At 34.5% G+C, this 21,371-nt stretch overlaps 1 protein-coding gene across 3 annotated transcripts in view; it reads left to right on the plus strand.

Annotated features, from left to right (window-relative positions):
- The window catches only part of LOC111611164 (zinc finger protein 883-like), a 40,568-nt gene that overhangs the window by 1,131 nt on the left and 18,066 nt on the right, over window positions 1–21,371 (plus strand). For 2 of the 3 annotated variants that reach the window (XM_023346888.1, XM_023346889.1), the window contains exons 3-11: window positions 1,195–1,284; window positions 1,382–1,504; window positions 3,602–3,724; window positions 11,351–11,440; window positions 11,538–11,696; window positions 13,829–13,863; window positions 13,900–13,975; window positions 15,953–16,042; window positions 16,140–16,262. In XM_023346888.1, coding sequence (XP_023202656.1) covers window positions 1,195–1,284; window positions 1,382–1,504; window positions 3,602–3,724; window positions 11,351–11,440; window positions 11,538–11,696; window positions 13,829–13,863; window positions 13,900–13,975; window positions 15,953–16,042; window positions 16,140–16,262 — 909 coding nt within the window. Of the gene's footprint in view, window positions 1–1,194; window positions 1,285–1,381; window positions 1,505–3,601; window positions 3,725–6,132; window positions 7,972–11,350; window positions 11,441–11,537; window positions 11,697–13,828; window positions 13,864–13,899; window positions 13,976–15,952; window positions 16,043–16,139; window positions 16,263–21,371 lie in introns of those variants that run through there. The other variant, XM_023346890.1, reaches the window with a different exon arrangement.

The following is a 21,371-nucleotide window of genomic DNA, read 5'->3' on the forward strand; positions in this document are numbered from 1 at the left end:
TTTGTATAGCACATTTCACTATCAAGGCATTTCAAAGTGCTTTACATCAAAAATAACTGGAAAAATAGGAATAGCTTTTGTAGTACCAGAATTCAATATAAAAATAGGAAAACGAATTACAGATGGATTATCAGTTTATTAGCTTTACAATGGGTAGAAGACATAAAACCATTAAAAACAGTAATTTGTTCAGATTCAAAATCTGCTTTATTAAGTTTAAAATATAATCAATCAGATAGTAGGATGGACATTTTATTAGAAATACTTCATACATTATTCAGAATAAAAAATATGGGTTTGATAGTTATATTTATATGGGTTCCAGCACAGACTGGAGTAGAAGGAAACGAGAAGGCAGATAAAATGGCAAAGAGGGCAAGTCAGAATAATATTAGATTTACAGTTAAAACAAGTAAATCCGAGGGAAAGAGCGTTGTTAAAGAAAAACTGATGGAAAAATGGCAAAAAAGGTGGGATGAAGAAAAAACAGGAAGATGGTTTTATAAAATTCAGAGGATGGTAGGAGAAAGAAGAAATGGAAGACGAAATAGAAAGGAGGAAAGAGTGATAACAAGGTTAAGACTTGGACATACAGGACTTAATTATACACTTCTTAAAATACAAAAGCATACTACTGGCAAATGTGATTACTGTGAAAAATATGAAACAATAGAACATGTTATATTGGAATGCCATAAGTATGAAAGAGAGAGAACAAATATGAGGAGAGAGTTTGAATGTATTAAAGAAAAGATTAATTTATTAGATATTCTGAGGAAGAATTTGTGGAGTAAACATATAAAAATAGTTATTCAATTTCTAAAGAAAACTAAATTAATTCATAGAATTTGATTATGGTAGGTGTGTTTGTGAATCTGTGCATGATATAGGTGGGTAGAATATAAAGTTATATATAAGTATGTATGCATGTGTGTGTGTGAGTATAGATAGGTATAAATATTTATATGTATAGGTGGGATTTATTTATTTATTTATTTTATTTATTGTTATTAGTAGTAGTAGTAGGAGTTTATATATATATATATATATATATATATATAGACCATTACGAACCACACTCCATACCAGTAAGTGGCGGTAAACTAAAAGTTTGTTGCCAACCGCCAATAAATCCTAGAAGAAGAAGACTCAGTCACGTGGTACAGCTTCAAACGTCACATCCTGCTCCAACAGCAAAAGCCTCGATTCACTCTTCACAAAAATCCTGGTTTTCTCCTGACACGCTTCGAAGCCTCGGCACAGAAAGAACGTCGCTAGTTTTAGGTAAATATCTGAGTGTTTAAAGTAAAAATGTCGTCAGTTCTGCATCAGAGAGATTTTATTAACGAGATGTTAACTCCTGATGAAAAAACATTCACAGAGTGGAAAGAAATCAACGTCAAGATGGAGGAAGAGATGGAGGAAGAGATGGAGGAAGAGAAGGAGGATCAGCGCAGACTGATGGATTTCAGCCGGATACCGAGGATCATCTTACACCGGATAGGTACGAAACACCTTCACGGTTTACTGATGATATGAGGCGCGAAACGGACAAAAGCTGGAGGAAATACAGGAGACAGATTAAAGGAAACAATGTTTGAAACCGAATTAGGATGAATGTTTTACAGAAATAAATTAACTGATAAGACAGAAACAGAGCGCTGGTTGGACTTCGGGAGGTTCGGGAGAGCAGGTCGATTCCAAAAAATATTATTATTATTATTATTATTATTAATATTATTATTCCATAAATGCATCAGCGTTTTCTATGGCAGGCCGTTCTGTTAATAAATGGGTTTACCAAACTTTCATTCTGTATATCTGAAATTAGTTTCCGACTAGAAATGTTTAAACAATATAATTATGGTTTTGACCAGACAAAATATGTCTTTGAGGTATATTTAATTACATCCTGACTAGAATAAATGACATCAGATTTACCATTAATATATATGGCGGTTTCAATTCAAGATATCTATAGTGTATTACTATCTGAAGCACATATTTCATATAATCAAATTATGACTAGTCAAAGTAAAGTTGAGTTATCCCACTTTTTGTTTCCAACTACTCACAATTCAAACCCAAACGATAAGCAACACCATTGTTCTGTCTATGGGGTTTGCAGAGCTGAGAAACCAGCAGATAAACATTTTACAAGTAAATGGAGACACAAAGTCTCCAGAGAATTTATTTTTCTGGATCTGTGGCTTTTCTTGTCAATCAATCAATCAATCAATCACATTTTATTTGTATAGCACATTTCACTATCAAGGCATTTCAAAGTGCTTTACATCAAAAATAACTGGAAAAATAGGAATAGCTTTTGTAGTACCAGAATTCAATATAAAAATAGGAAAACGAATTACAGATGGATTATCAGTTTATTAGCTTTACAATGGGTAGAAGACATAAAACCATTAAAAACAGTAATTTGTTCAGATTCAAAATCTGCTTTATTAAGTTTAAAATATAATCAATCAGATAGTAGGATGGACATTTTATTAGAAATACTTCATACATTATTCAGAATAAAAAATATGGGTTTGATAGTTATATTTATATGGGTTCCAGCACATACTGGAGTAGAAGGAAACGAGAAGGCAGATAAAATGGCAAAGAGGGCAATTCAGAATAATATTAGTTTTACAGTTAAAACAAGTAAATCCGAGGGAAAGAGCGTTGTTAAAGAAAAACTGATGGAAAAATGGCAAAAAAGGTGGGATGAAGAAAAAACAGGAAGATGGTTTTATAAAATTCAGAGGATGGTAGGAGGAAGATGAAATAGAAAGGAGGAAAGAGTGATAACAAGGTTAAGACTTGGACATACAGGACTTAATTATACACTATTTAAAATACAAAAGCATACTACTGGCAAATGTGATTACTGTGAAAAATATGAAACAATAGAACATGTTATATTGGAATGCCATAAGTATGAAAGAGAGAGAACAAATATGAGGAGAGAGTTTGAATGTATTAAAGGAAAGATTAATTTATTAGATATTCTGAGGAAGAATGTGGGGAGTAAACATATAAAAATAGTTATTCAATTTCTAAAGAAAACTAAATTAATTCATAGAATTTGATTATGGTAGGTGTGTTTGTGAATCTGTGCATGATATAGGTGGGTAGAATATAAAGTTATATATAAGTATGTATGTGTGTGTATGAGTATAGATAGGTATAAATATTTATATGTATAGGTAGGATTGATTTATTTATTATTATTATTGGTAGTAATAGTAGTAGTAGTTTTTATATATATAAATAGATAGACCATTACGAACCACACTCCATACCAGTAAGTGGCGGTAATGCTACTAAAAGTTTGTTGCCAACCGCCAATAAATCCAAGAAGAAGAAGACTCAGTCACGTGGTACAGCTTCAAACGTCACATCCTGCTCCAACAGCAAAAGCCTCGATTCACTCTTCACAAAAATCCTGGTTTTCTCCTGACACGCTTCGAAGCCTCGGCACAGAAAGAACGTCGCTAGTTTTACGTAAATATCTGAGTGTTTAAAGTAAAAATGTCGTCAGTTCCGCATCAGAGAGATTTTATTAACGAGATGTTAACTCCTGCTGAAAAAACATTCACAGGGTGGAAAGAAATCAACGTCAAGATGGAGGAAGAGATGGAGGAAGAGATGGAGGAAGAGATGGAGGATCAGCGCAGACTGATGGATTTCAGCCAGATACCGAGGATCATCTTACACCGGACAGGTACGAAACACCTTCACGGTTTACTGATGACATGAGGCGCGAAACGGACAAAAGCTGGAGGAAATACAGGAGACAGATTAAAGGAAACAATGTTTGAAACCGAATTAGGATGAATGTTTTACAGAAATAAATTAACTGATAAGACAGAAACAGAGCGCTGGTTGGACTTCGGGAGGTTCGGGAGAGCAGGTCGATTCCAAAAAATATTATTATTATTAATATTAATATTATTATTCCATAAATGCATCAGCGTTTTCTATGGCAGGCCGTTCTGTTAATAAATGGGTTTACCAAACTTTCATTCTGTATATCTGAAATTAGTTTCCGACTAGAAATGTTTAAACAATATAATTATGTTTTTGACCAGACAAAATATGTCTTTGAGGTATATTTAATTACATCCTGACTAGAATAAATGACATCAGATTTACCATTAATATATATGGTGGTTTCAATTCAAGATATCTATAGTGTATTACTATCTGAAGCACATATTTCATATAATCAAATTATGACTAGTCAAAGTAAAGTTGAGTTATCCCACTTTTTGTTTCCAACTACTCACAATTCAAACCCAAACGATAAGCAACACCATTGTTCTGTCTATGGGGTTTGCAGAGCTGAGAAACCAGCAGATAAACATTTTACAAGTAAATGGAGACACAAAGTCTCCAGAGAATTTATTTTTCTGGATCTGTGGCTTTTCTTGTCAATCAATCAATCAATCACATTTTATTTGTATAGCACATTTCAGCATCAAGACATTTCAAAGTGCTTTACATCATATCAAACACAGAAACACAAAGCAACATAGAATCAACAATCAAAACACAACATTAATAAAGTTCCATCAATAAATTTATAATTGATTACGTTTCAAATACAATTCTAAACAGGTGGGTTTTTAGTCGAGATTTTAAAAAAGTCAGTGTTTCAGCTGTTTCACAGTTTTCTGGAAGTTTGTTCCAAATTTGTGGTGCATAGATGCTGAAAGCTGCTTTTCCTCGTTTGGTTCTGGTTCTGGGGATGCGGGGCGAACGACCTCTCCATTGATTTGAGGAAGAGTTGTCTCATTTCCACAGGTAGCATTGATCTCAAAGTTCACCTCCAGCAGTTTAATCTTCATTTCTGTAAGCTGAAGTCGTTGTATAATACTGCTAATGTCCTTGGGGTCGGCCGGAGGCATTTTGCCCTGGTTCAACTTGGAGATGAAGAAAAGTAAGGTAAAAATAAAAGTAAGAAAATCCCCCAGTCCTTAAGTTTGTAGTAATCCAGTAGTGATGTCGAAAATGTAAACATGTAAGCAGCCCAAATGTTTAGAAAACCACCCAGCCATTTTTGGCAATAAGTTAATGTTTTTTGGTGTCTGGAAAATAAGAGTGCACCAATAAATCGGCCCTGATTTCCTTAATTATGGGGAATTGGTGATCAGCCAATACTTGAATATGAAGCTGATCTTATCCACCAATGTTCTCTCTACCTTTGCAAAGGTCTAAAAATTAGCCATTGTCCCCTTTTGCTCTGCTGTGAGAGAAGTTTGACTGACTGCCGGCTTTGTGGAAGTTTAAATGCACCAACTATAAACTAATATCTTAGGAATATTTCTGCTCCGCCAGTGAAACGCTCAAAACAACAGAGACGTTTGCAGTCCGGTTTAAGAATGGGGAAAAAAAGTTAAGCAATTTTTCTTTTACTTTTTTTCCCAAGAACATAAATCAGCAACACTTAGCCTGGCAGCTAAAGGTAATACAGTGGGGGAAACCCTGCTTCTCAGTGGAGATAAGCTGAGCCTGACTGGACATAATGTGCCTGATGGTCACATGCAGAACTGATGGACCGGTTTGGAGTTGAGGTTGCAGTGCACAGCGGTCTCAACGTACAGCAGAGCGATGCTGAGGTCTGAAGGTCGATTGAGGTTCCAGTAACAAAGAACTGCTGCTAATGCAAAGGAGGATTGATATGGACTGAGTCGAGCTGCTGTGTGAATATTTGTCAGGGAGCCACTCAGTTAACATATTGGCATTTTGTTTGCTCACCTGGATGTCCATGACATGTTTTGACTGATATCTAGTTCATTAGAAGAATCACTTTTGTTAAGTTATTTTTCCAAACGTAGAGTTAAATTGAGATACATGTGTAGGATTTCTTTTTAAAAACACAATAAATTTTTTTCCTCATGATCAGAAGATAAATTGGACCTGAACTCAGAATTACCAAAATCATTTATTTGCTAAATGCCAGACAACATTGGAAAAAATGTCCGTAATACGTTTGACTGATTTTCACACATAAAAATGTATAATTTTAGAATAATTAAGAAAAAGCTGATTAGTTGCATCAAGGGATTTAAGTGAAGGGTTCATTGTTTGACTCAAAATTTAAAGTTTTTGTTTTGTGTTTTGGTCCAGATCTCCGACATTGTTCTGTGTGTAAAGACGACGGGATTTTCAATGACCTCAGCAACCAGGAGGGGAACTTCACTTTAAAACAAGAGGAACCAGAACCTCTGCAGATAAAACAGGAACCAGAACCTCTGCAGATAAAACAGGAACCAGATCCTCTGGAGATAAAACAGGAGCTACAAGAACCAGAACATCAACAGCTCAAAGAGGAAGAGAAGCAACTCTGCATCAGTCAGGATGAAGAGCATCTTGTGCTGAAACAGGAGACTGATGACATTTTGGTGATTCCTTTTAATGTGCAAATAATCCACAATGAAACAGAACCACAGAGGAACCACCTCATCTCTCATGACTCTGCTGAGGATGAGAGCCAAGATGGGGAAGGAAGCAATTCTGACGATCTAGGGAAAAAGAGAAACAAAGAACAGAAACAAAAGGAGAAATATGAGAAAACCAAACTGCAGAAAGGTCAAACTGAAAGTTCCAAACAAAAAACATACAAGAAAGCTCACACACAACAAAAACTATATTCTTGTAAAATCTGTGATGAAGCCTTTTCTCAAAGCAGTTTGTTGATGACACACATGACAACTCACACTGACAAGAACCCTTTCACATGTTCAACCTGTGGAAAAAGTTTCACACGCAGGTCAAACTTACTTCGTCACATGATTATCCACACAAGTAAGAACCCTTTCTCATGTGTGACCTGCAGAATAAGTTTCCAATGTAAAAGCAGTTTAACTAGTCACATGAAAATTCATAGAAGTGAGAAACCTTTCTCGTGTGGGACTTGTGGGAAAAGTTTCTATCAAAAAAGAAATTTAACTAGTCACAAAAGGGTTTATACACATGAGAAGCCTTTCACATGTTGGAGTTGTGGAAAAAGTTTTTGTCATAAAAGCAGTTTAACTAGTCACATGAAAATTCATAGAAGTGAGAAACCTTTCTCATGTGGGACTTGTGGAAATAGTTTTTGTCCTAAAAGCAGTTTAATTAGTCACTTGAGGATTCACACAGGTAAAAAGGATTTCTCATGTAGGACTTGTGGAAAAAGTTTTTGTCAAAAAAGCAATTTAACTAGACACATGAGGATTCATACAGGTGAGAAGCCTTTCTCATGTAGGACTTGTGAAAAAAGTTTCTGTCAAAAAAGCACTTTAATTAGTCACATGAGGACTCATACAGGTGAGAAGCCTTTCTCATGCAGGACTTGTGGAAAAAGTTTCCGTCAAACAAGCAATTTAACTAGTCACATGAGGATTCACACAGGTAAAAAGGATTTCTCATGTAGGACCTGTGGAAAAAGTTTTTGTCAAAAAAGCTATTTAACTAGACACATGAGGATTCATACAGGTGAGAAGCCTTTCTCATGTAGGACTTGTGAAAGAAGTTTCTGTCACCAAAGCAGTTTACTTATTCACATGAGGGTTCATACAGGTGAGAAGCCTTTCTCATGTAGAACTTGTGGAAAACGTTTCAGTCATATAAGCGCTTTAATTAGGCACAAGAGGACTCACACAGATGAGAAACCTTTTTCATGTAGAACTTGTGGAAAAAGTTTCCGTCATAAAAGCAGTTTAACTAGTCACATGAGGACTCATACAGATGAGAAATCTTTCTCATGTAGAACTTGTGGAAAAAGTTTCCGTCATCTAAATAGTTTAACTAGACACATGAGGGTTCATACAGGTGAGAATCTTTCTCATGTAGAACTTGTGGAAAACGTTTCAGTCAAAAAAGCAATTTAACTACGCACTTGAGCACTCATACAGGTGAAAAGCTTTTCTTGTGTGGGATATGTGGAAAAGGTTTCTGTCGAAAAGACAATTTATCTGTTCACATGACAACTCATACATGTGGTGTTTCTTATGTCCAACCTGTGGAAAAGGCTTCCTTCCAAATTGCCAGTTAACTTTTAACATGGGGACTCGTGCAGATGGAACTGCATAATCGGAACCTCAAGTACCAAGATTTTCAGTAACTCATTGTTTGGAAGCAGAGTAATTACAGCTGGATCACATTTTTATAGCGCAGCAGCGTAAAGAAGAAAGCATCTCAAAAAGGACGTTTATCTAAAATGTGCAACTTTCACTTTATTCTTTCAGTTTTATCTTTTTTATGTAGAAGGGTTTTTAAGTGACATATTAAGTCTTACAAAGCTTTTAATGTTTTTGTCTAGTGAGATATTATTGGTTTGTTTCTTAAAAGGATCCACGATCAATTGAACATGGCCTAAATATATAATAATTTTCCTTTTAACTAAAAAATTCCTCTGTTGTACGCCAAAACTCATAATTACTTCAAAAATTTTTATCTTTTGTTATATTTTTCATTGAATTTGCCATTTTTTTGTTTGATGGGTTTAAAAAGACGTTGCTCATCGCTGTTTTGGCTGGACATAGCTGGGCAGTTGGACCACTGTACATCATTTACCCAGAATGCATTGCAGCATGAACAACACAGTGACTTTGGCGTGACAATATTTTTATTAAAATGTATAAAACCTAAACAGTCTACAGTATCATTACTGTATTGTTTTTACACCTAAATTAAATATTTCTCAAAGTCTATTGTTGCTGTTTCTATATTCACTGTTAGGTTGCAATTTAATTGTCTGTCAGGAATGATGTTTTTTTTTTATTATTATTTTTATCTATATATGCTTTAGTTTTTCAGTATTTACTCTTCAGGTTCTGATTTTGGAAATACTGTTGATTATATGATGACAACAAAGCAGGCAGAAGGTTTGATAAGTTATGATGAAACCTGAGATGTTTTTCCTTTTTTTATGAAAGATCTACATGAACTTTATTCTTCTTATATGTGCTCTAGACACATATAACAAACTCATATGTGTAAATTTACTGATTTACACATATGAGTAAATGTATTTTTACCCATTTGTGTTTTTTTATTTATCTGTATTTGAAAATTTGTTTAGTATTTATGATGTTAGTAAATGTATTGGTTATATAGATTAAATTTCAGTTATAGATGTAACTAGCAAAAACTGTTTGTTTTTTATTTGTAATTCTTTGTTTTTGAAGCATTGAGAAGATTACAAAAGCTTGATTTCACCTCAAGGTCACAGTTCCAGTCTGTGATCAATTACAAAATTCCTCCTCTTTACCATTTACAAAAACAGAATACAAAGAGGGGACAAGTGGGTATTATTTTGAAAATACATTACTTTTATGTATAAGGATATTATACAGCCCACAGACTCTTCCATAATTGAAATCTGATACAGATGTTTTTCATTGTCAGGTAGAAATTCTGTTACCCACAATAAAGGTGGTGAATTTAAAAGATATTCTTGTATTAGAGATATTTTCAATATTTGTGTGTATTTCTGTCCAATATTGTCTTATAACTGTACAGTCCCAAAGTATATGCCAGTGGTTGTGTTCTGTGTTTCCACATTGTCTCCAGGACTTCGGCTTCTCCTGGTTCAACACATTTTTTTGTTTTGGTGTTATGAAAAATATAATCAAGTTAAATTCTCCATGAATATAAATTTATACATTTCCAAGCAGTCGAGCAAAAGCCATGCCATTCTTCTTCTGCGGTTTTCATTTTAATTTTCCCATTTTGTTTTCACATATGAAGTTTACTGTATTTTGTAGTCATAGTTCCTTTATATAAAGCCGTGATTTAATAAGTTTTTTGGATTTTGCCTGATATGCCATTAGTATTTCATTAAGCACTGACTCCTGCTAATAGTTTTGTGATAAAAATCCTGTTTTTCCTAGTTATAACTTGTTTTATCCATTATTGATAAATGTATTGCTATACCTTGGGATGACCAATTAGGGAATCCGGTATCTGTTTAATTTGGTTTAAAATTGAGGTTATAAGCACAACATCTTATAATTATCAGGTTATCATGTAGTTTATATTCCTGTTTAACTTCTATCCATATTTTTAATTGGGATTTTATCCAAAGATTTTCAGTTTTGAGTTGAATCTGTACTAAATCTTTATTCCAGGAGATTGTCTGCAGAAGAGCTAATTCAATGTCCTTCCATCGAGCATTAGAGTTTTTATTACAGATGTTTATCAAGGCTTTAATGTGTGCAGATTAGAAATGACTCTTTAAATGTGGCACTTTCTGCTCTCTTTAGCTTTTGTAGTACCAGAATTCAATATAAAAATAGGAAAACGAATTACAGATGGATTATCAGTTTATTAGCTTTACAATGGGTAGAAGACATAAAACCATTAAAAACAGTAATTTGTTCAGATTCAAAATCTGCTTTATTAAGTTTAAAATATAATCAATCAGATAGTAGGATAGACATTTTATTAGAAATACTTCATACATTATTCAGAATAAAAAATATGGGTTTGATAATTATATTTATATGGGTTCCAGCACATACTGGAGTAGAAGGAAACCAGAAGGCAGATAAAATGGCAAAGAGGGCAATTCAGAAAAATATTAGTTTTACAGTTAAAACAAGTAAATCCGAGGGAAAGAGCGTTGTTAAAGAAAAACTGATGGAAAAATGGCAAAAAAGGTGGGATGAAGGAAAAACAGGAAGATGGTTTTATAAAATTCAGAGGATGGTAGGAGGAAGATGAAATAGAAAGGAGGAAAGAGTGATAACAAGGTTAAGACTTGGACATACAGGACTTAATTATACACTTTTTAAAATACAAAAGCATACTACTGGCAAATGTGATTACTGTGAAAAATATGAAACAATAGAACATGTTATATTGGAATGCCATAAGTATGAAAGAGAGAGAACAAATATGAGGAGAGAGTTTGAATGTATTAAAGAAAAGAATTAATTTATTAGATATTCTGAGGAAGAATTTGGGGAGTAAAAATATAAAAATAGTTATTCAATTTCTAAAGAAAACTAAATTAATTCATAGAATTTGATTATGGTAGGTGTGTTTGTGAATCTGTGCATGATATAGGTGGGTAGAATATAAAGTTACTGTATATATAAGTATGTATGTGTGTGTATGAGTATAGATAGGTATAAATATTTATATGTATAGGTAGGATTGATTGATTTATTATTATTATTGGTAGTAATAGTAGTAGTAGTTTTTATATATATAAATAGATAGACCATTACGAACCACACTCCATACCAGTAAGTGGCGGTAATGCTACTAAAAGTTTGTTGACAACCGCCAATAAATCCTAGAAGAAGAAGACTCAGTCACGTGGTACAGCTTCAAACGTCACATCCTGCTCCAACAGCAAAAGCCTCGATTCACTCTTCACAAAAATCCTGGTTTTCTCCTCACACGCTTCGAAACCTCAGCACAGAAAGAACGTCGCTAGTTTTAGGTAAATATCTGAGTGTTTACAGTAAAAATGTCGTCAGTTCAGCATCAGAGAGATTTTATTAACGAGATGTTAACTCCTGATGAAAAAACATTCACAGAGTGGAAAGAAATCAACGTCAAGATGGAGGAAGAGATGGAGGAAGAGATGGAGGAAGAGAAGGAGGAAGAGATGGAGGAAGAGATGGAGGAAGAGATGGAGGATCAGCGCAGACTGATGGATTTCAGCCGGATACCGAGGATCATCTTACACCGGACAGGTACGAAACACCTTCGCGTTTTACTGATGATATGAGGCGCGAAACGGACAAAAGCTGGAGGAAATACAGGAGACAGATTAAAGGAAACAATGTTTGAAACCGAATTAGGATGAATGTTTTACAGAAATAAATTAACTGATAAGACAGAAACAGAGCGCTGGTTGGACTTCGGGAGGTTCGGGAGAGCAGGTCGATTCCAAAAAATATTATTATTATTATTATTATTATTAATATTATTATTCCATAAATGCATCAGCGTTTTCTATGGCAGGCCGTTCTGTTAATAAATGGGTTTACCAAACTTTCATTCTGTATATCTGAAATTAGTTTCCGACTAGAAATGTTTAAACAATATAATTATGGTTTTGACCAGACAAAATATGTCTTTGAGGTATATTTAATTACATCCTGACTAGAATAAATGACATCAGATTTACCATTAATATATATGGCGGTTTCAATTCAAGATATCTATAGTGTATTACTATCTGAAGCACATATTTCATATAATCAAATTATGACTAGTCAAAGTAAAGTTGAGTTATCCCACTTTTTGTTTCCAACTACTCACAATTCAAACCCAAACGATAAGCAACACCATTGTTCTGTCTATGGGGTTTGCAGAGCTGAGAAACCAGCAGATAAACATTTTACAAGTAAATGGAGACACAAAGTCTCCAGAGAATTTATTTTTCTGGATCTGTGGCTTTTCTTGTCAATCAATCAATCAATCAATCAATCAATCAATCAATCAATCAATCAATCAATCACATTTTATTTGTATAGCACATTTCACTATCAAGGCATTTCAAAGTGCTTTACATCAAAAATAACTGGAAAAATAGGAATAGCTTTTGTAGTACCAGAATTCAATATAAAAATAGGAAAACGAATTACAGATGGATTATCAGTTTATTAGCTTTACAATGGGTAGAAGACATAAAACCATTAAAAACAGTAATTTGTTCAGATTCAAAATCTGCTTTATTAAGTTTAAAATATAATCAATCAGATAGTAGGATGGACATTTTATTAGAAATACTTCATACATTATTCAGAATAAAAAATATGGGTTTGATAGTTATATTTATATGGGTTCCAGCACAGACTGGAGTAGAAGGAAACCAGAAGGCAGATAAAATGGCAAAGAGGGCAATTCAGAAAAATATCAGTTTTACAGTTAAAACAAGTAAATCCGAGGGAAAGAGCGTTGTTAAAGAAAAACTGATGGAAAAATGGCAAAAAAGGTGGGATGAAGGAAAAACCGGAAGATGGTTTTATAAAATTCAGAGGATGGTAGGAGAAAGAAGAAATGGAAGACGAACTAGAAAGGAGGAAAGAGTGATAACAAGGTTAAGACTTGGACATACAGGACTTAGTTATACACTATTTAAAATACAAAAGCATACTACTGGCAAATGTGATTACTGTGAAAAATATGAAACAATAGAACATGTTATATTGGAATGCCATAAGTATGAAAGAGAGAGAACAAATATGAGGAGAGAGTTTGAATGTATTAAAGGAAAGATTAATTTATTAGATATTCTGAGGAAGAATTTGGGGAGTAAACAAAAAAAATAGTTATTCAATTTCTAAAGAAAACTAAATTAATTCATAGAATTTGATTATGGTAGGTGTGTTTGTGAATCTGTGCATGATATAGGTGGGTAGAATATAAAGTTATATATAAGTATGTATGTGTGTGTGTGTGTGAGTATAGATAGGTATAAATATTTATATGTATAGGTAGGATTGATTTATTTATTATTATTAGTAGTAGTAGTTTTTATATATATAAATAGATAGACCATTACGAACCACACTCCATACCAGTAAGTGGCGGTAATGCTACTAAAAGTTTGTTGACAACCGCCAATAAATCCTAGAAGAAGAAGACTCAGTCACGTGGTACAGCTTCAAACGTCACATCCTGCTCCAACAACAAAAGCCTCGATTCACTCTTCACAAAAATCCTGGTTTTCTCCTCACACGCTTCGAAACCTCAGCACAGAAAGAACGTCGCTAGTTTTAGGTAAATATCTGAGTGTTTACAGTAAAAATGTCGTCAGTTCCGCATCAGAGAGATTTTATTAACGAGATGTTAACTCCTGATGAAAAAACATTCACAGAGTGGAAAGAAATCAACGTCAAGATGGAGGAAGAGATGGAGGAAGAGATGAAGGAAGAGAAGGAGGAAGAGATGGAGGAAGAGATGGAGGATCAGCGCAGACTGATGGATTTCAGCCAGATACCGAGGATCATCTTACACCGGACAGGTACGAAACACCTTCACGGTTTACTGATGATATGAGACGCGAAACGGACAAAAGCTGGAGGAAATACAGGAGACAGATTAAAGGAAACAATGTTTGAAACCGAATTAGGATGAATGTTTTACAGAAATAAATTAACTGATAAGACAGAAACAGAGCGCTGGTTGGACTTCGGGAGGTTCGGGAGAGCAGGTCGATTCCAAAAAATATTATTATTATTATCATTATTATTAATATTATTATTCCATAAATGCATCAGCGTTTTCTATGGCAGGCCGTTCTGTTAATAAATGGGTTTACCAAACTTTCATTCTGTATATCTGAAATTAGTTTCCGACTAGAAATGTTTAAACAATATAATTATGTTTTTGACCAGACAAAATATGTCTTTGAGGTATATTTAATTACATCCTGACTAGAATAAATGACATCAGATTTACCATTAATATATATGGTGGTTTCAATTCAAGATATCTATAGTGTTTTACTATCTGAAGCACATACTTCATATAATCAAATTATGACTAGTCAAAGTAAAGTTGAGTTATCCCACTTTTTGTTTCCAACTACTCACAATTCAAACCCAAACGATAAGCAACACCATTGTTCTGTCTATGGGGTTTGCAGAGCTGAGAAACCAGCAAATAAACATTTTACAAGTAAATGGAGACACAAAGTCTCCAGAGAATTTATTTTTCTGGATCTGTGGCTTTTCTTGTCAATCAATCAATCAATCAATCAATCAATCAATCAATCAATCAATCAATCAATCAATCAATCAATCAATCACATTTTATTTGTATAGCACATTTCACTATCAAGGCATTTCAAAGTGCTTTACATCAAAAATAACTGGAAAAATAGGAATAGCTTTTGTAGTACCAGAATTCAATATAAAAATAGGAAAACAAATTACAGATGGATTATCAGTTTATTATTAGCTTTACAATGGGTAGAAGACATAAAACCATTAAAACAGTAATTTGTTCAGATTCAAAATCTGCTTTATTAAGTTTAAAATATAATCAATCAGATAGTAGGATGGACATTTTATTAGAAATACTTCATACATTATTCAGAATAAAAAATATGGGTTTGATAGTTATATTTATATGGGTTCCAGCACAGACTGGAGTAGAAGGAAACCAGAAGGCAGATAAAATGGCAAAGAGGGCAATTCAGAATAATATTAGTTTTACAGTTAAAACAAGTAAATCCGAGGGAAAGAGCGTTGTTAAAGAAAAACTGATGGAAAAATGGCAAAAAAGGTGGGATGAAGAAAAAACCGGAAGATGGTTTTATAAAATTCAGAGGATGGTAGGAGAAAGAAGAAATGGAAGACGAACTAGAAAGGAGGAAAGAGTGATAACAAGGTTAAGACTTGGACATACAGGACTTAGTTATACACTATTTAAAATACAACAGCATACTACTGGCAAATGTGATTACTGTGAAAAATATGAAACAATAGAACATGTTATATTGGAATGCCATAAGTATGAAAGAGAGAGAACAAATATGAGGAGAGAGTTTGAATGTATTAAAGGAAAGATTAATTTATTAGATATTCTGAGGAAGAATTTGTGGAGTAAACATATAAAAATAGTTATTCAATTTCTAAAGAAAACTAAATTAATTCATAGAATTTGATTATGGTAGGTGTGTTTGTGAATCTGTGCATGATATAGGTGGGTAGAATATAAAGTTATATATAAGTATGTATGCATGTGTGTGTGTGTGTGAGTATAGATAGGTATAAATATTTATATGTATAGGTAGGATTGATTTATTTATTATTATTATTGGTAGTAATAGTAGTAGTTTTTATATACATAAATAGATAGACCATTACGAACCACACTCCATACCAGTAAGTGGCGGTAATGCTACTAAAAGTTTGTTGCCAACCGCCAATAAATCCTAGAAGAAGAAGACTCAGTCACGTGGTACAGCTTCAAACGTCACATCCTGCTCCAACAGCAAAAGCCTCGATTCACTCTTCACAAAAATCCTGGTTTTCTCCTGACACGCTTCGAAACCTCAGCACAGAAAGAACGTCGCTAGTTTTAGGTAAATATCTGAGTGTTTAAAGTAAAAATGTCGTCAGTTCCGCATCAGAGAGATTTTATTAACGAGATGTTAACTCCTGCTGAAAAAACATTCACAGAGTGGAAAGAAATCAACGTCAAGATGGAGGAAGAGATGGAGGAAGAGATGGAGGAAGAGAAGGAGGATCAGCGCAGACTGATGGATTTCAGCCGGATACCGAGGATCATCTTACACCGGACAGGTACGAAACACCTTCACGGTTTACTGATGACATGAGGCGCGAAACGGACAAAAGCTGGAGGAAATACAGGAGACAGATTAAAGGAAACAATGTTTGAAACCGAATTAGGATGAATGTTTTACAGAAATAAATTAACTGATAAGACAGAAACAGAGCGCTGGTTGGACTTCGGGAGGTTCGGGAGAGCAGGTCGATTCCAAAAAATATTATTATTATTATTATTAATATTATTATTCCATAAATGCATCAGCGTTTTCTATGGCAGGCCGTTCTGTTAATAAATGAGTTTACCAAACTTTCATTCTGTATATCTGAAATTAGTTTCCGACTAGAAATGTTTAAACAATATAATTATGTTTTTGACCAGACAAAATATGTCTTTGAGGTATATTTTGGGGCTGTTGTAAATGAATATTTTAGTAATCGAGTAATCTATCGATTATTCTTACGATTAATCTAGTAATCGGATAAAAAAAATTTATAAAATAAACTATTGACAAATCTGCAATAACACCAGTTAGTCCAGATCAGTCCAATATCTCCTTTTTGAGCATCCCTAACAGTTAAATGTTTGTAGTTTAGAAAGTTTACTTGTAACAGTAGTTTGCTTTAACCTGAAGAAAAGTTATACTAAGATATTAAATTATATTCAAATAATAAAGTGGCAGGCTCACAAATATGCTTATCAAAATGTCTATACTCCAGCTTTTAGTTTATGTATTTATCTTCAGTGAGTAATACACATACACGTAAAAGAACTAAGTAAACAACTCATTTAACTCTAACATTTTATTGATAACGCAATTTTGAGGATGCTTTAATTAAAAGCATTATTTTTAACCATCACAGAAAAATCTAAATGCAGTGAAATGTTTTTTTATGTATTGGAAAACAGAATGTAATCTATATGTTAGGAAAAAAATAAACTTACTCAAAATGTAAAGGTTTGAGTTTGTACAGAGTTCTGCAGCTTTAACTAGTCATGATAAAATGCAAAAATGTTGCTATTTTTATTAAAACGATGCTATTATTTATTCTTGATTGCTTAGGTATAAACAAATATAGAATTACTACAAAAATATTAATCAAAAATTTCTAATTCATACATAACAGTAGCAAGAAGAAAAGACTGTAACTTTTCAGGATGGAAAGACACCAATAAATAAATGCTTTTCAGCTTATGCCTGTAATCTGTTGCTGCGTATTTTTATTAACAAACTTACATTAAGTGCTGCATAATTTCTCTCAGTTCCACCCTCACATACAATTTACACTACACCCGGTTAAGTAACCGCTATGTTTTGATGTAACGTTAGCAAAATAATGTGCTTCAATTTACATCTATAACATGGCAGATTATCACACAACGTAGTTAGCAAAGAGAACATAAACGTTACCTGTTGGCAACCGTGTACGAGTTGGATGCATGTAGCAAGTGTTTTCTCTTCAGATGCTGCAACATTGATGTCGTGCTGTTGTGGTACGCCAATTCTACTTTGCAGTGGATGCATTGCGCTGTGTTGTCCTTTCTGTTTAGCCTAAAATGTTCCCAAACTTTTGACATTTTTTGTCGCTTTCGGGGTTCTCCTTCTGAGCATTCTCCGGTTCCCTCCATAGCTACAAACTTAGCACATGTGCTCCAGGCGCTAACGGAAGTGGTAGCGTTGTGCAACACAAAAACCCTCCGGCTAGACCAGTGTGCTGCGTATTTAACAGCATTGCTTATTACAATACAATAAATTTAGCGAAGCTTTGAGGCAGATAAATTTCCTCGAGGATTTTTTGTAATCGTGTTACTCGATGAATCGTTTCAGCCCTAGTATATTTAATTACATCCTGACTAGAATAAATGACATCAGATTTACCATTAATGTATATGGTGGTTTCAAGTCAAGATATATATAGTGTTTTACTATCTAAAGCACATATTTCATATAATCAAATTATGACTAGCCAAAGTAAAGTTGAGTTATCCCACTTTTTGTTTCCGACTACTCACAATTCAAACCCAAACGATAAGCAACACCATTGTTCCGTCTATGGGGTTTGCAGAGCTGAGAAACCAGCAGATAAACATGTTACAAGTAAATGGAGACACAAAGTCTCCAGAGAATTTATTTTTCTGGATCTGTGGCTTTTCTTGTCAATCAATCAATCAATCACATTTTATTTGTATAGCACATTTCACTATCAAAGCATTTCAAAGTGCTTTACATCATATCAAACACAGAAACACAAAGCAACATAGAATCAACAATCAAAACACGACATTAAATAAAGTTCCATCAATAAATTTGTTATTGATTACGTTTCAAATACAATCCTAAACAGGTGAGTTTTTAGTCTAGATTTAAAAGAAGTCAGTGTTTCAGCTGTTTTACAGTTTTCTGGAAGTTTGTTCCAAATTTGTGGTGCATAGATGCTGAAAGCTGCTTCTCCTCGTTTGGTTCTGGTTCTGGGGATGCAGAGCAGAACCAGAACCTGAGAGGTTCTGGAAGGTTGATACAACAACAGCAGATGTTTAATGTATTGTGGTGCTAAGCCGTTCAGTGATTTATAAACTAACAACAGTATTTTAAAGTCTATTCTTTGAGCTACAGGGAGCCAGTGGAGGGACTTTAAAACTGGTGTTATGTGCTCTATCTTCCTGGTTTTAGTCAGAACGCCAGCAGCAGCATTCTGGATCAGCTGCAGCTGTTTGATTGATTTGTTGGACAGACCTGTGAAGACGCTGTTGCAATAATCAATACGACTGAAGATGAACGCATGGATGAGTTTCTCTAGATCTGGCTGAGACATTAGTCCTTTAATCCTGGAAATGTTCTTCAGGTGATAGAAGGCCGACTTTGTAACTGTCTTTATGTGGCTCTGGAGGTTCAGGTCAGAGTCCATCACTACTCCCAGGTTTTGGGCCTGATCGCTGGTTTTCAGTTGTAATAACTGAAGCTGTGCATTGACTCTAGATCTATAACTCTAGCTCTACAACTCTAGATCTATAACTCTAGATCGTTCCTCTTTAGGTCCAAAAATAATAACTTCAGCTTTGTTTCTGTTCAGCTGGAGAAAGTTTTGGCACATCCACACATTTATCTGCTCTAAGCATCTGTTCAGTGATTGGATGGGGTCAAAGGTCACCTGGTGACATCGTAATGTAGAGCTGTGTGTCATCTGCATAGTTATGGTAGCTAATATTATTTCCTGTTATAACCTGAGCTAGTGGGAGCAGATAAATATTGAATAAAAGGGGTCCTAGGATTGAACCTTGGGGTACCCCACATGTGACCTTTGACCTCTTTGATGAGAAGTTTCCAATTGAAACAAAGAAATCCCTGTTCTTTATGTAGGATTTAAACCAGTTAAGCACTGGACCGGAGAGTCTGACCCAACTCTCCAGTCGATTCAGTAATATGTCATGGTCAACAGTGTCAAAAACTGCACTGAGGTCCAACAGAACCAGCACTGTGGTTCTGCCACAGTCTGTATTTATATGGATGTCATTGAACATTTTTACGAGGGCGGTCTCTGTGCTGTGGAAACCATGGAAACCAGACTGGAAGGAGTCAAAGAGGTTGGTTATCATTAGGAAGCTAGTTAATTGTTTTAACAGCTTTTTCAATAATTTGCTGATGAATCAGAGGTCAAAGGTCGGCCTGTAATTCTGCATTAGTGATTTGTCCAGAATGTTCTTTTTTATCAGTGGTTTGATTACTGCTGTTTTCAAAGCCTGGGGGAAAACGCCTGATGAGAGCGATGAGTTTACTATCTGGATCAGATCAGCAGCAATAACAGGCAGGACTTTCTTAAAGAAATATTCTAGAGTTATAGATCTAGGACATCCAGACAGCAGGAACTGGAGCTTAGTTGACTTATAATTTCCTCTAAGGTTTTATAATTAAGTAGTTGGAATTGGGTCATTTTTCCTGTATTTGTTTTGTTTGGGCTCAGCATTGGTACTGACTTTATAGTGGATGTACAGATTAATAATCTGATTTTTTCAATTTTCTCTGAAAAGAAGCTGGAAAACTGGTTGCAGGCGGCAATACATTGGAATTCAGGCGGTAATGTCACAGGAGGGTTTGTGATTCTGTCAACTGTTGCAAATAAAGCTCGAGCATTGTTAATGTTTTTGTTTGTGACATCTGCAAAGAAAGCCTCTCTTGCATGTTTTAGTGTTAAATGACAGTTACGTAGTTTTTCTTTATAGATGTCACAATGAACGTGGAGTTGAGTTTTACGCCGTTTTCGTTCTGCCCTACGGCAGAGTTGTCTTGCAGATCTAACTGTTTGTGCATTTCTCCATGGAGATTTCTTTTTATCAGACACAACCTTCATTTTAATTGGGACAATGGAATCAATAATATCTGAAACTTTAGACTGAAAATCATTTACCAACTTATCTACATCATTACAGCTTAAGGGTGAGGAAGAAGAGTAGATTTGATTAAAAGTTTCTGCTGTGTTTTCAGTGAGAGAACGTTTTGTGATGGTTGCTGTTTGTCCAAGTGGGTTAAAGATAAAGAACTTTCAAAGATAACAGGAAGTGATCCGACAGGGCGACATCAGTTACAGAGACATTGGCAATATTCACACCCTTACTGATAACCAGGTCCAGTGTGTGTCCTTGAGTGTGTGTTGCTTGTTTGACATGTTGTGTTAGACCAAAAGTCAGTAAAGAAATTTTCCACAAATGTTGGAGTTTTGTATAGAGTTACAGTCAAAGTTCGTTTGTGGCCTTTAACCTCAATTCCAAGATACTCAAAAGAGGTGAAGTGACCCAAAGAGATTTTACTACAGTTTATGGTTTTCTTAAATATTGAAGCCACGCCTCCTCCTTTTTTGTGTTTTCTATTCTCACTGAAGAAATTGTACTTAGGAGGCGCAGATTCAATTAGTACGATCGATTCATTATTATCATTCAACCATGTTTCTGTCAGAAACATAACATCGATATTATGCTCAGTGATGAAATCATTAATTAATAGAGCTTTAGCACAGAGAGATCTGGTATTTAAAAGAGCTAGTTTAAGTGACTTGGAGGCCAAGAGTTCTTCAGTCTGAGGTTCCTTTAGGCAGGGGATCAGTCTGATGTTTGAATTAGGTCCCCTATAT

This window comes from Xiphophorus maculatus, chromosome 14 (genome assembly GCF_002775205.1).
Source record: "Xiphophorus maculatus strain JP 163 A chromosome 14, X_maculatus-5.0-male, whole genome shotgun sequence".
Lineage (NCBI taxonomy): Eukaryota > Metazoa > Chordata > Actinopteri > Cyprinodontiformes > Poeciliidae > Xiphophorus > Xiphophorus maculatus.